Source organism: Gastrolobium bilobum, unplaced genomic scaffold (genome assembly GCF_033153095.1).
Source record: "Gastrolobium bilobum isolate Gb01-03AN ecotype WA unplaced genomic scaffold, APGP_CSIRO_Gbil_v1 utg16135, whole genome shotgun sequence".
NCBI lineage: Eukaryota > Viridiplantae > Streptophyta > Magnoliopsida > Fabales > Fabaceae > Gastrolobium > Gastrolobium bilobum.
In genome coordinates, this window is record NW_026899035.1 from 394215 (window position 1) to 407084 (window position 12870).

General features: G+C 34.6%; 1 protein-coding gene and 1 pseudogene across 1 annotated transcript; one reads left to right on the forward strand and one right to left on the reverse strand.

Annotated features, from left to right (window-relative positions):
• Positions 1-2241: 2241 nt before the first annotated feature.
• On the reverse strand, positions 2242-9106 carry LOC133286406 (pentatricopeptide repeat-containing protein At5g48910-like; annotated as a pseudogene).
• A 1079-nt stretch (positions 9107-10185) lies between these two features.
• Positions 10186-10596, forward strand: LOC133286407 (uncharacterized). Its single transcript, XM_061483821.1, has one exon. The coding sequence runs from the start codon at positions 10186-10188 to the stop codon at positions 10594-10596; it is 411 nt and encodes a 136-aa protein (XP_061339805.1).
• The last annotated feature ends 2274 nt before the right edge of the window (positions 10597-12870 follow it).

Sequence of the window (12870 nt, forward strand, 5' to 3'; positions counted from 1 at the left end):
TAGACTTGTGTATTGGCATAGGATTGGCAAAAATATAAAGAAATGAATATAAGCGATAAAATGTATGCCTTCTGTGAAAGCTAGGCATGATGACATTTTATTGATTTTGGATTTGTGGATTCTTGATCTAGGTGTACCTAGGGACTAAAAAGGATCGGAATCTCTTGAAGACATATAAGTAACTTGTGCAACAAGTAAGCGTATTGGTAAAGCTTCAAGAGGTAAGCTCTATGTTTAAGGAGTCTTTTCCGGCTTGAGTGCTCCACCATGGTTAGTGAACTATGGTTGGACTGTATGACTGTTATTTAGATGCTTTGTATAGATGCATTCATATAGAGTTATTTGATAACATGATATATTTTGCTCTGATATGACTTCTGTAATATGATTTCGGTAACAATCTCTGGCCATTGATTGTATAGTACCCGGACGTCCGCTTTGGGGTCCTCCCTCGGGACTGATGGTGTACGCCTCTGATATGTCTGGTTCTGCTTTGGGGTCCTCCCTCGGGAACACGTGCGTTGATTTCCGCTTGGGGTCCTCCCTTGGGAATGACGGCGCACATCTCTGATATGATATGGATATATGCTCTGTTCTGTTATGATATCTGTTATATGTTGTATTCGTATACTTTGTATCTGACTTTCATGCAGGAGTGAGCCAGGGGTATGGAGAATTCTCTATAAACCTGGAGCTTATTGAGATTTGTAATCTCACCCCTCTTTGGGGACATATTTTCAGGTGCCCAGATTCCCGGTGAGTCCTCACTAGGCAGGGACACGACACGTGGCTGAGGCAGTTGACAGATCGGATTTTGAGTGGCTGTAGGCTACTACCTTTTTGGAGTGTTTGATGTCTTTTAGTATTTTCGCATTTGATGGATCATGATATTGATCCTTTATTTTATATATGGCCTGTATATGTTTTGTACATGTCTGTCGCTTTGATGCATGTGCATTTGGGTATTCAGGCACGTTATATGATGATGTATTATTCAGTTTATGATTTCTTATTGGATTGCATGCTGATTAGGATAGTGGCACGAAGCCATATTTTGCATGCGCCCATGGATGGGTATCTGATTATATTTGCATGATTGGTACTTCTGGATTAATATGCTGTATAAACTGTTTATCAGGAAACGCTTCTGAGTGGGATTGAAAAATCCCCAGTTGTCCGATTTATAGAGGAAACTCTGCCCGATTTTCTTTTACGCCGAGTAAGAACTAAGTTAGAAAAAGAAAAAGTTAGCTCATATTTTCGTAAGTTAAGTCTTCCGCTGTTTCTGTTTATATCATGTGTATGTTAATTGAACCGGCTCGAGACGGGAATGTTACAAAGTCTTCTTCCGGAAAATGGAAGTAGTCTTCAAATGCCATTGCCAGATAAAAAGTGAAACAAGCTAGCTTGTATGAAGTTGAGTAGTTTGTATTAAGTTATATGTTTAATTTTCATCAATATATTCAAAAATAAAATAAAAAGTGAAGTGAACTCTACTGAAGGTACAATTTTATAGGTCACGGCAAAATACAAAAAAGACATTAATTATGGCATATTACTCCAATACATAGGTTTTTATTATAGCATATGCAGGTAGAGTATCTAATAATCAAATGTCGTTACTAGCACCGGCTCCTCGATAATGCTAGAGCTGAACTAGCCTAAATCCTCAACTCTAAAACTCTTTTTAAGCAACTTCCAAAAGCTGATCTCTTTTTGGTGCTAGCGCCACCGTATTCGAACAATCATGAAGTGCTTTTATCTTTACAAATAATGACGTATTCTTTAGGTGGAATACGAGATTCAAGTTGTATACTCCAAAAATGTAACACAAACATCTCACTTTATCCTACAACTTAATTATTCTGGAGTACAACGACTAACTAATTGAACTTAGCAATTTAGGTGGTGAGCTAACGAAACTACAATGAAAACTGAAAAGTATCAAGATGTTGTAGTGGGAAAGAACGGAAGAGAATAAATCTACTAACTACATCAATATGTATGTTTATATATCTTTCACTCACTTTTCTATTATTTTGTTTTTGACATTCACTATTTTCAAATAATCTCTTTTATGCTGATTTGACTTCATAGTTTGAATCTTCAAAACAGCCTTGTGCCACCGATGGTGTTTTGTGTTGTTCCCATTTGTCTGGTGGGCCTTGCTCTCCAATTTCTTGGAATGTTCTCGTGGGTCGTGTGGCCAAAGGCAGACAATAGCAGGACCAAAATCCACGTTTACCATTTCCAATTAACTAGGGACCCAAGATCAATATTCACCAGTAGTCCTTTCAAGAGCATAAGCCCAGCAAAATGATGGAAACGATTTCTGTCCCTTACAATAATTTTCCTGCGGTTGACCTTGGAAATAAATTTACTGTTCATACAATCCTCACAAATTTGAAGGTTCTTAAAAATCTGGATGGGAGTCGTAGCAGCAGTGGTGAGAAGTCCAAAAGCAATTGCTAGCTTCTCACTATAATACCAGGAAAATGTAAATACTAGGGATATGCAGGGAAAGTGAGTTAGAAAGGAAAATTTTAAAAAAGTTGTTTGGTTGGACAAAATTTTATCAGGAAAATTAAATTAAATTTCTGAATGTGTGTTTGGTTGAAGATAAAATATTGATGGAAAAATTTAATGAAATTACAAAACTATCCTTCTAAAAACACCTCTGACTGATTTTTTCAAGAAACTAGTTCCACAGTAGGAATCTTGACAACGAACATCAAGAGTATCTAATTCAGTAGAAGCTTCGATGGCTTTATCATGAGAATCCAGCGACTTATAGCACAAATCAGAGTTCCCATCCAGTTTGTGTTATCTTTGTCACTGCCCCATCGGGATGAATTTCCCTTTTGACCCTTCTTTCCATTCTTCTTTTCAGTCTTTTTCTTCCTGGGTTTATGCGGTTTCTTGTTTTTGACAGTGTGCGATAATAATGTAGGTATTGGGTCATACATATCAGGGGCCCATTTTACACTCAATTTCTTTTGTGATCCCCCATTTTCCTCTCGGCTACCTTTCATGACAAATATCAGCTTTAACGGAGGGGTAAACTTGTCTTATTTTTCATCCCCTTTTTCCATTTATCCGGATTTCACAACAATACCATGGTGGGAGAGGGCAAGTTCAACCGTGAATTTCTTCCATTTTTACATTCATCTGTGAATAGGTGGGCAACGAGGAATGATGGCTAAGGAGAACGTTATCCTCAACCAAACATGGAGAAATAGGAAACCCACTTACACTTAGCTGGGATAATTTTTAGAAGTCCGGAACCAAACACTACCTAAGTAGCTAATGTATTCTGTTTTTTCTTGTTCATCAAAATCCGGAAAGGTTAAAGTTGTTAATGGCTCATATCCCACATATTGAATTCTATCAATTATTTCATCTGACATTTCATATATCTCAAAGGATTTTGGATGAGATTCATCTTCAGAAACAAATTCATAAACTGCATAATCAACTTCAATTGAGCTACTTCTTGGGACTTCCTGAATTTTTGAATACGTATTCCTCCTTAGTTTCAGAACCATGTCCAATGTATTTGCTTGGGAATATATATTTGACAAGAGAGCATAATTCCCATCTACATGAGACTCCAATTCAAGAAGATTTACCATAGCTTCTTCTGCCATTTCCACATTTTTATGGATTTTACAAGCTCCAAGAAAGGCCCTTCACGAAATGGCATCTGTTGCAAAGGGCATAGTCCTAGTTAGTTCCCTAGCGTCCTGAAGGTGCCCCGCTCTTCCCAATATGTCAACCATACACCCATAGTGTTCATCTTTGGAGTAACTCCATAAACACTACTCATTGATTTGAATCAATCCCATCCCTCATGTCAACCAATCCAATATGGCTGCAGGCAATCAACACACCTATAAAGGTAACATCATTAGGTTTAATTCCTTCGGTTATCGTCTTGGAGAAATATTCTAAAGCCTGCTCACCAAATCCATGATTTGCTAGACCAATTATCATGACACTCCAAGTAAAGATAAGACAAGTCCCCAGCTTCATGTCCATTTCTCTCAGAGTACTCATGAATCATCTTGCCCATTCCAAGGGCACCCACATTCCCACACTCAAGATAATTGCTCAGAACTTTTTGAATTAAATCATGCTCAAATTTTATGATAAATATGATTAAAAGGTAAGATGAAAATAAGAAGTTATTTTAGATTAATGCAGTTCAATTATGTAATTTAGTTGCATATTATAACGATCTCAAGAAGTTAAGTTGAGATAAATACTGATGGTCTTATCTCAACGATGAACACTTTTTCCTTAGTGTATATTTCATGCCTATTATTTGTTGTTATGATTTAGCTTATATGTGTTATGTCAAGTCACAAAATATGTATTTAGCTTACATTGCAATTTTAATCCAATGTTAGGATATCATCTAGAGCTAGAAGGTTAGAAGTATATAATATTTGTTATAATTGAGAACCAATTTATTTTTTGAAGCTCATTGATAGTTTTCTTATGTGAATTTTTAATATACGTAATATGTTTATATTTTTTTAATATATGAATAGTAAATCCCATTGAAGCCGGTTGAACCAATGACCCAGTATCTCGACCGAGTCGATGATCGGTCCGTGTTTTAAAACACTGATCAATAACATGAAATTGAATGTCAATTGCAGGAAAAAGGTAGATTCATTTGGATGAAATTGGGGAAATCCACTCCGTAACTACATTTTGAATTATTAGTGTCTGTTCCGATTTTCTGTTTAGTGTTCTTGATTCCGTTCTTTATATTTAGTTTGTTAGCTTTATATTTAGAGTAAAGCCCCCTTTTGGGTCCTTAACAAAAAATACGGTTCTACTTTCGTTCCTTACAAAAAAAATACTCATATTAATCATTTTTTAGGGACTAAATTGAGTCTTCATTGAATTTCTGAGGGATCACATTTTCAAAGAACTGGAATTGCAAAGGGACCAAAAGTTGACTTTTTTTTTTGTAAAGGACGAAAGTGGAGACCGTGATTTTTATTAAGAACCCATAAAGGGCTTTACTCTTATATTTAAATCATATTCCCAACAACTTTAACGGTCGATTCAACTTTGGTTGTGTAGTGAACTAATTGCTTGATAGATCAATTCTCGTGGGAATGATAACTCTACAGTGTCTACTTATCACTTTATTACTTGTACGACCAGTATACTTGTCGTGATCATAACATCCCACATTGACCCCATACACTTTTAAATGTGTGTGTGTGAGAGATAATTTTATCAATTTTATAACATAAGAAACATTAATGCTATATTTTAAATTAAAAATAATTCTAGTAATGGTAGAGTCCTGATAAGGGCATACCCGAAATTTCTACGCATATATAATTTTTAATAAAAGTTAAAAAATAAACATGCTTAAAAAGTTTTAACCATCTCATAATAACTAAATGGTGCAATTCTTTTCTGGATCGATCTTTATGAATCCCAATTCCTTGATTCCTCCATTAGAACTGTTAAAACAATGGAAAAAGTGTGTATCATTTTAAATGATGTAAATTTGTGTCATTTTAAGTGAGAAAAATAAATAAATTATGGATGAGATAGATTGGACAAAAAAAATAAAGGTGTGAATCCCACCTCTTTGTGAAGAGCTTATTTATAGTGGGCCTAGAGTTTGTGAGCTCTAACCAAAAAAAAGAAAGAAAAAAGGATTGAGAAGTAATTTAAGAAGAAGATAAGGATATAAATGAAAGAAAACTTTTCCATTGTTGGAAATGGAGCACCGAATGAAATATGGGCTGGGAGCTTATTAAAAAAATTCTTTTGTGAGAGTGAAATGACACAAATTTTGTCATTTAAAAAAAGAAACACTTTTTCCTAAAACAATTCACACCTTCAATTGTCGGAAGTTAATTAAGCTAGTTCAACGTGTGGCAATCTGGGTATTGGATATCTATTTGAAATGGGGTTTTGAAAATATCTCCACTTGCCAAAGGTTCATTCATTATAAAATTTTCTTTGGCTATCCACGGTTAGAAAAAAAGATTACCACTGGATTAAAAATTAAAATCTTCTTGTCAGCCTTATCTTCGTAACATCAGCCATTGTATGGTGGCATGAATCTGGTGGCAGAGGAACATTTGGGTTCTTCAATGGGTCAAAACTAAGTATGGTCGCATATGTTAGAGGTACTCCTCCGTTTAATATTTGGTGGCTAAGCATGCATCATGTTTATGGATGCATGACTAAATGTCTTGCACAACCACTTCAATAAATGTTGCACACTTCATTATTGATAAAGACTCTAGAGAGTACTCCAGAAAACACTTCTCATGTTGCTGGAGAAGTTCTCTCTTTTATAGCAGAGACAATATTTAGGAGAGAGAAAAAGAAAAGGTGGGAGAAAAAAAAATTGAAGTGAAGTCCTGATAACACATATTTTGTTACACTTATTTGTTACTCTTGATTAGTATTTTTAGGATTTATTTGAATAAAATAATGATTGTTAGAGTTAATTTAGGTTTTTAGTTTTTAATTGGGTTTAATTTATTTTCGTCAGAATTTTTCAGCTTTACGTTACTTTTGTATTTTGGCCATATCTCGGTCCATAGTTGTCGGATTGACTCCGTTCTTATTGGGTTTTTCAGATAACACAGAGAGCTACAATTCTTATGCAGATCTCTAAGCTCAATTCGGACTAGAAGCTGGTCGATTTCGGACACCAAGTTGGACGCGTTTTGCTGAAGTTTTGTTTGACTATTGGGCTTGTAATTTAAATTAAAACCCAATTACTTAAGTGGCCCAAAGCCAAGTGTTATTGTTTCATTTTATTTTATTCGGTTTTTTATTTTATGTTTGGGCTGAAGCGATGAAACCCTAGCCGTCCTGCGTGACGGCTATTTAAAGGGGACTCTAGGAAACCCTTGGCAGTCAGTTTTTACAACAGAGAAGTTCTCTCTGAGTTTTTATTCAATTGCGTTCTTCATCTTTTTTCTTCTTCTTCTTCTTTTTATTTCAATTATGTTTACCTTAGCCATGCGAGGCTAAGAACCTTTTAATCAACCTAAGGGTAATGGATTCCATGGATTGGTCTTGAGGATCTGCGTTTATTTCAAATCAGTTTTGTTTCCCTTCCCAACTCAGATTGATATCGTGCGATCGTGGATATTCAATCTGAGGTTCGCGATTGCGATTATGGAAAGGGATTAATCATCAGATTTGATGATTAGGTTGATTGACCCTATGACCTTAAATCAAGCGGGCTGATACTCTGCGATTGTATGAGTAGAAGCATCGTCTTTGATCAAATGCTAAGCGATCGCTTAGAGAGGGTTGTCAATTGGAAATAAGGATTCTGATCCGATTGACAAATCAATCACGATTCTGATATCTTCTTATCCGAGGAAAGACGTCCATGGAACCCAAACCTTAGGTTGGTTATTTTTATTTACGAATTTTTATTCCAAATTTATATTCTGCCTCTTTAATTATTGAATCAAAATCTAAAACCCCCTTTTAATTTTCTGTTCTCATAAGCGATTTTAACCAAAACAATTTCCTTGAGAAACGACTTAGGGTTTCCACTTTACTGCAAATTTTCTGAACCCTAATTAAAAAAATAATTTTTAATTTGCGCGAGTTCGACAGCTCGTTTCAAGTCCATTATTTCTTGTGTGTGCAGGAACTTTTGTTCTTCTATGTAAAATGAAAAGTATAAACTAGAAAAGTGTTGGAACTTTGAACTTTTGTATATATATATATATAGGAATTACTGTTTATTATGTCACGAGATATTAGGATGTAAATAGGTTAGGTTAGACCCGTGTAAAAAATATTAGGTCTGGTCTGTTCTGGCCTGCTAGCCTGTATAGGCCCTAAATTACAAGTCTGGTCTGACCTATATTTAAAAAATAAAAGCCTTTACCTAGGCCTATTAGCCTGTTTAAACCTATTAAACATTCAACAATTAAAAGAATAATTAAAATAATATTATTTTATTATTCAAAATTATTAAAATAATAATTTTATTTATCTTATTTAAAATAAATAATATGATATAGGCCTACCTGTAGGCTTATAGACCCGATATGTATAAAAAAAGCCTTTGGCCTGTTTTATAAATAGATTTTTTTAAAAGCCTAGGCCTGTTCTGTTTTACTATTTGTAGTCTGACCTAATATAGGCTAGGCCGTAGACCGACCTAACCCATTTACACCCCTGGATGGTCAAGGCATGATTAAACTATGTTGTTTTGTTTATTTAATTCCTTATATTATTTTATTTACCTTTGTATGATTATGATTCTTTTTTTTCTCTTCCTTTATTATCATTAATTCATCTTTGTACGATTATGATTTAGTGATTGGACAAAAATTTATATCTAATGACTTGACACTCATATAACCCATATATATATATATATATATATATATTTTGAAGGTAAATCAATAATTATTTTGAATATATTATTTTTTTAGCAGTGGTACTTCCACTCATTTCAAGACACTTTTTTAATCTTTACCTATTTTCTTTTCATAACCATAATTAATTAAACTAATTCAAATAAAACCTCATGTTAGCCTCACTAAATAACCCATACCTACTCTCTATTATTGAAACTAATTTGGGAAATTGCATATGTAATAATAAAGAAGGCAAAAATATTTCTGGAATTGTGGAAGAAATACTTTATCTAGCACAAAGACAAAATTATTAGAATATCACGTCAGATCTTGATAATTTCTTTTAAATTTTTTTTAATGAATCTCATTTTTTTGTATGTGAGGTAGACATTACTTTTTTTTTTTGTATTAGGTAGACATTACTTTTGTGTTGCAGAAAAATAAGCCCAATAAAGAATGTATTAAAAAGAGAGTGTCAATAATAATGCGTCGCTAGCATTTCCCATCCTAGAATTTGTGGTATTTGCAAACTTCCATTTGTGCATACCATTCGCATCCAAACACTTGGAAACAAAAAAATTGCATAGAGTTGAGGAGAGAGAGAAGAATGTTGGTATGTTCGTTCTTGTCATACATAATTGTTCGATCAAAGCATTATGACCTGCCGAGATTATTCCTCCTTCCAATGACCCTCGTCTTTTTGCTCTTAAACTGCCACCATTCATCTTCTCCCAACAAAAGGAAAAAGTTAGAAGGCTAATGGGTACAAAAAAAAAAAAAATCTAAATGGAAAATAAATTATAAAATAATGCATGGAAAAAGTGTTTGTCCTTTTATGATACAACTTATATCCTTTCATTCTCACAAAGAAGTGGAATCCACATTTTTATATTTTTTTGTCCACTCTCTTTCTTCTTTATCTATCTCTTTCTCTTATTTAAAATATTAAAATGACACAACTTTACATTCTTTAAAATATGATACACACTTTTCTCTAACATGCTATTTGATAATTCCACCAAATAATCTGAGGCATTCTCTATTTGTGAGGCTAATATTAGATTTCATCCATTAACAAACTAACATTTTATTAAATTATAGGAAAAATATTTGTGCTTTTTAATGATACAAATTATGTTATTTTACTTTCACAAAGAGGTGAAATGCAACCTTTATTTTATTATTTTTCAATCTTTGTCACTTATATTTTATGTCTTTCTCTCACTTAAAATTACATAATTTTATATCTTTTAAAATGAAATATATTTTTCCCTTAAATCATATGACATCCAAACACGGCCAACCAGAAAGACACCACCAACCCAAAGCTGAATAAGAGGGTTTTAGGACATGTAGCATCACTCATCTTATTATTCCTCCAATCACACCCTTCCATCTGCTAGTTCCGAGATTGCCTTGGACTATTCTGCCAGTCCTTTTCTGCTTTACCAATGCTTTTGCCCCTTTGTACTGAAACAAAGGAGAGATATGCTGATGCAATTCCTCCACTATACACACACAGGCTATGAAATAATCAACACCTTCTTTTTGGACTTTGCAGCTTAGCTGCCGATTCTCATTCCTTTATTAATCATTATGAATTTTATGGAGGGACTAAAAATGAATAATTTATAGTATTAGAAAATCTTAACCATTCCTTGTTATACAAAAGAAAAAAAAAAGAAAAAGAAAATCTTAACCATGTCACCACTCTATAAATACACACGTAAAGCAATTCATGGCACCTTAGATCTCATTCCTTGCTAGCTACCATCCTGCTTTTTGAAGTCACAACTACAAGATAATGGGTAGGGAAATTCATGACTCCACAGTCATTCACTCTTCCATTGCTCTGCTACAAGAGAGGTTTAGACAGTTACAAAGAGTGAAAGAAATGAGGGAGGAGAGAGAGCTGCTGCAAATGCTCAGCACTGAACCTAAACATTTGAATTCCAACCCCACTAAGACTTATGAACCAACAAGGTTGTTTTTTCACTCTGAATCGGTCATCCCATCAAGGTCACCACCCCATATTTCTCTTTCTCTATGGCCAGCATCGCAGGGCATACAGGAGAACAACAGAAGAACTGTTGAGACCCCAGTCTCAATGAACTTGAACTTCACAGATTGTCCACATACACAAGCTTTATGGAAGAACGCTTATGATTGGGATTCTGGCTCTGACTCTGGTGTCGATACATCTCTTCACCTGTGACATGCAAATTTGTCTAATTTGTGACTTCATATATAATACCTCTTTTCCTGGCACTAAACTATTAATCAGCATATGTGATGATGGCTAGGCAGTACTAGATTAAATTAGGTTTGAAATAACATGAACTGGAAAGCTGTTTAGAAATGTTTTTTTTTTTTTTTGAATTAACCCAATTTTAATTATTTCTTTGAGCGAGTTGGCTCTCCTTATTTCCATAAACTTCGATTCTTTAAGCTGTCTATGAAACTAATCCGAAATACAAGACAGGTTAATTTTAAAATATTTAAAATAATACGGATCGAATCAAATACCATTTCTTTCCACTTTACAAAAATTTTGGTGAGTGGCAGAATATCAATGAACCATCTGTCTCGTTTTCCGGGTCGGTTATAGGTTTCTTTGATTCGGTCTAAAATCTTGTTTAGTGTACTTTTTTTAGTTATAGCATCTGTCCTTTATATCTTGTCATCAATAGTCAGTAATCTTTTCTTTTCTTTCTTTCTTGTTTTTTTTTTCTTTAAGGTAATATTTTTCTTATGTTGCATAAGAAAAGTACTATTTCCTACTCAAACAATAAATAGAAGAGAAAAAAGAGTTAGAGATGAGAGACAAAAATTCTTGTAGGACCCATTTAAAAAATGTGAGTGTAGGAGATAATACTTTTCTTATGCAACTTAAGAAAAGTATTACCCTTTTCTTAAAAGAGATTATGTAAATGTTTAATATAACGGAATTGTACCTGTTAAATATCAATAACCAAGAAGTATTAGTGTATTGTAATCCTTGTGTCAACTACACAAAGGATGGTTCCTTTGTTATTGAAGACAATGGATGATATTAAATCACTAGAGGTTTAAACCCATGTAAAGAACAGAAGGAAGTAGATAATCAGAATTATCAGATACAGTGTAATTAAAACAAATCAGAACAAACATACTTGTAGTCAGTATAAAGAATCAGACAGATGAATGTATGCAGTAGAGAAATTAAATTCGAGCCCACAGAACGTGTCTCCTTAAGACAATTTGCCTCTCACTAATGCCTAAGGTTAATGGACACTTGTGTCCCAGGATAGAACGGATTTCGTCTGAAGAGTGGCGGCACTATCAGTCAACAGCCCAAACAAACACAACAAAATGCCAGAGGAAACTACACCGGAGTATGAACAGGAATATGCAAACCGGAAGGAGAAAAATTCCGACAGAGTTTCAGTGCAGGAAAAAATTGGATCCATTTTTTGAAGGTGTCAGTGTCTATTTATAAACACTGATAGACACTGACCGGTCACGATGAACCGCTGCCGGCGGGGAACGGGTGCGACCGGTGACCGTTTCAATGGACGGGTACAACCGGTGACTGGTTCGGCGAGCAGGCACAACCGGTGACCGATTCGCGAAAGGGAAGAACCAGTTCGGTTCAAAATTGCTCAAAAAATCGGCGGGTATAAACGTTTGGGTTCGAAATTACACACATGAGCCAAGCCGAGCCGGACGGACGGCGGCAGCGCGCGCATGTGTGGTGGACCAAAAAACACCTAGCTCCTCCCCCTCCACAAAATGTGTAGTGACCCAAGAGTCAATATAAGAGAGTGAGGTGAGAGCTTATAAACTCTCCCATTTCCTACTAGTTGTCCAATGTGGGACTTGTTGATATCCACATACCTCTTCATCTTCCCTTTTCTCTTTCCTTTCTTAACCCACTTCTTATTCATAACCAATGAATTATTGTTCATAAATTCCAACATCCTTTAGATATCAAACTAAATGAGAGATACAAAGACATGTATATAATGTGAGACCTCTACAACACTATTTATAACAACACTCCTCCTTAAGCTAGAGCATATAAATCATATGCACCAAGCTTGTTACTTATATGATCTATCCTAATTTCTCTCAAAGAATTAGTGAATACATCAGCTAATTGATCATTTGAGTTGACAAAACTAGTGACTATATCTCTTAAAAGAACTTTTTCTCTAACAAAATGACAGTTTATCTCAATATGTTTAGTCCTTTCATAAAATACAAATGAGTGATGTTGAAACAATATGCAAAGCAACTTGATTATCACAAATGAGTGATGTTGTGCTGTGGCCATGGAACGATATTATGCTTCAATACTTGATCTAGCAACTATATTTTGTTTCTTGCTTCGTCAGGAAATCAAGTTATCTCCAACGAATACACAATAACTGCAACATTATTGGAAAGTGGCAAACTCGCAATCTTTGTACTAGAGTTAAATGATCATGGATATATGGCCCATATGAGA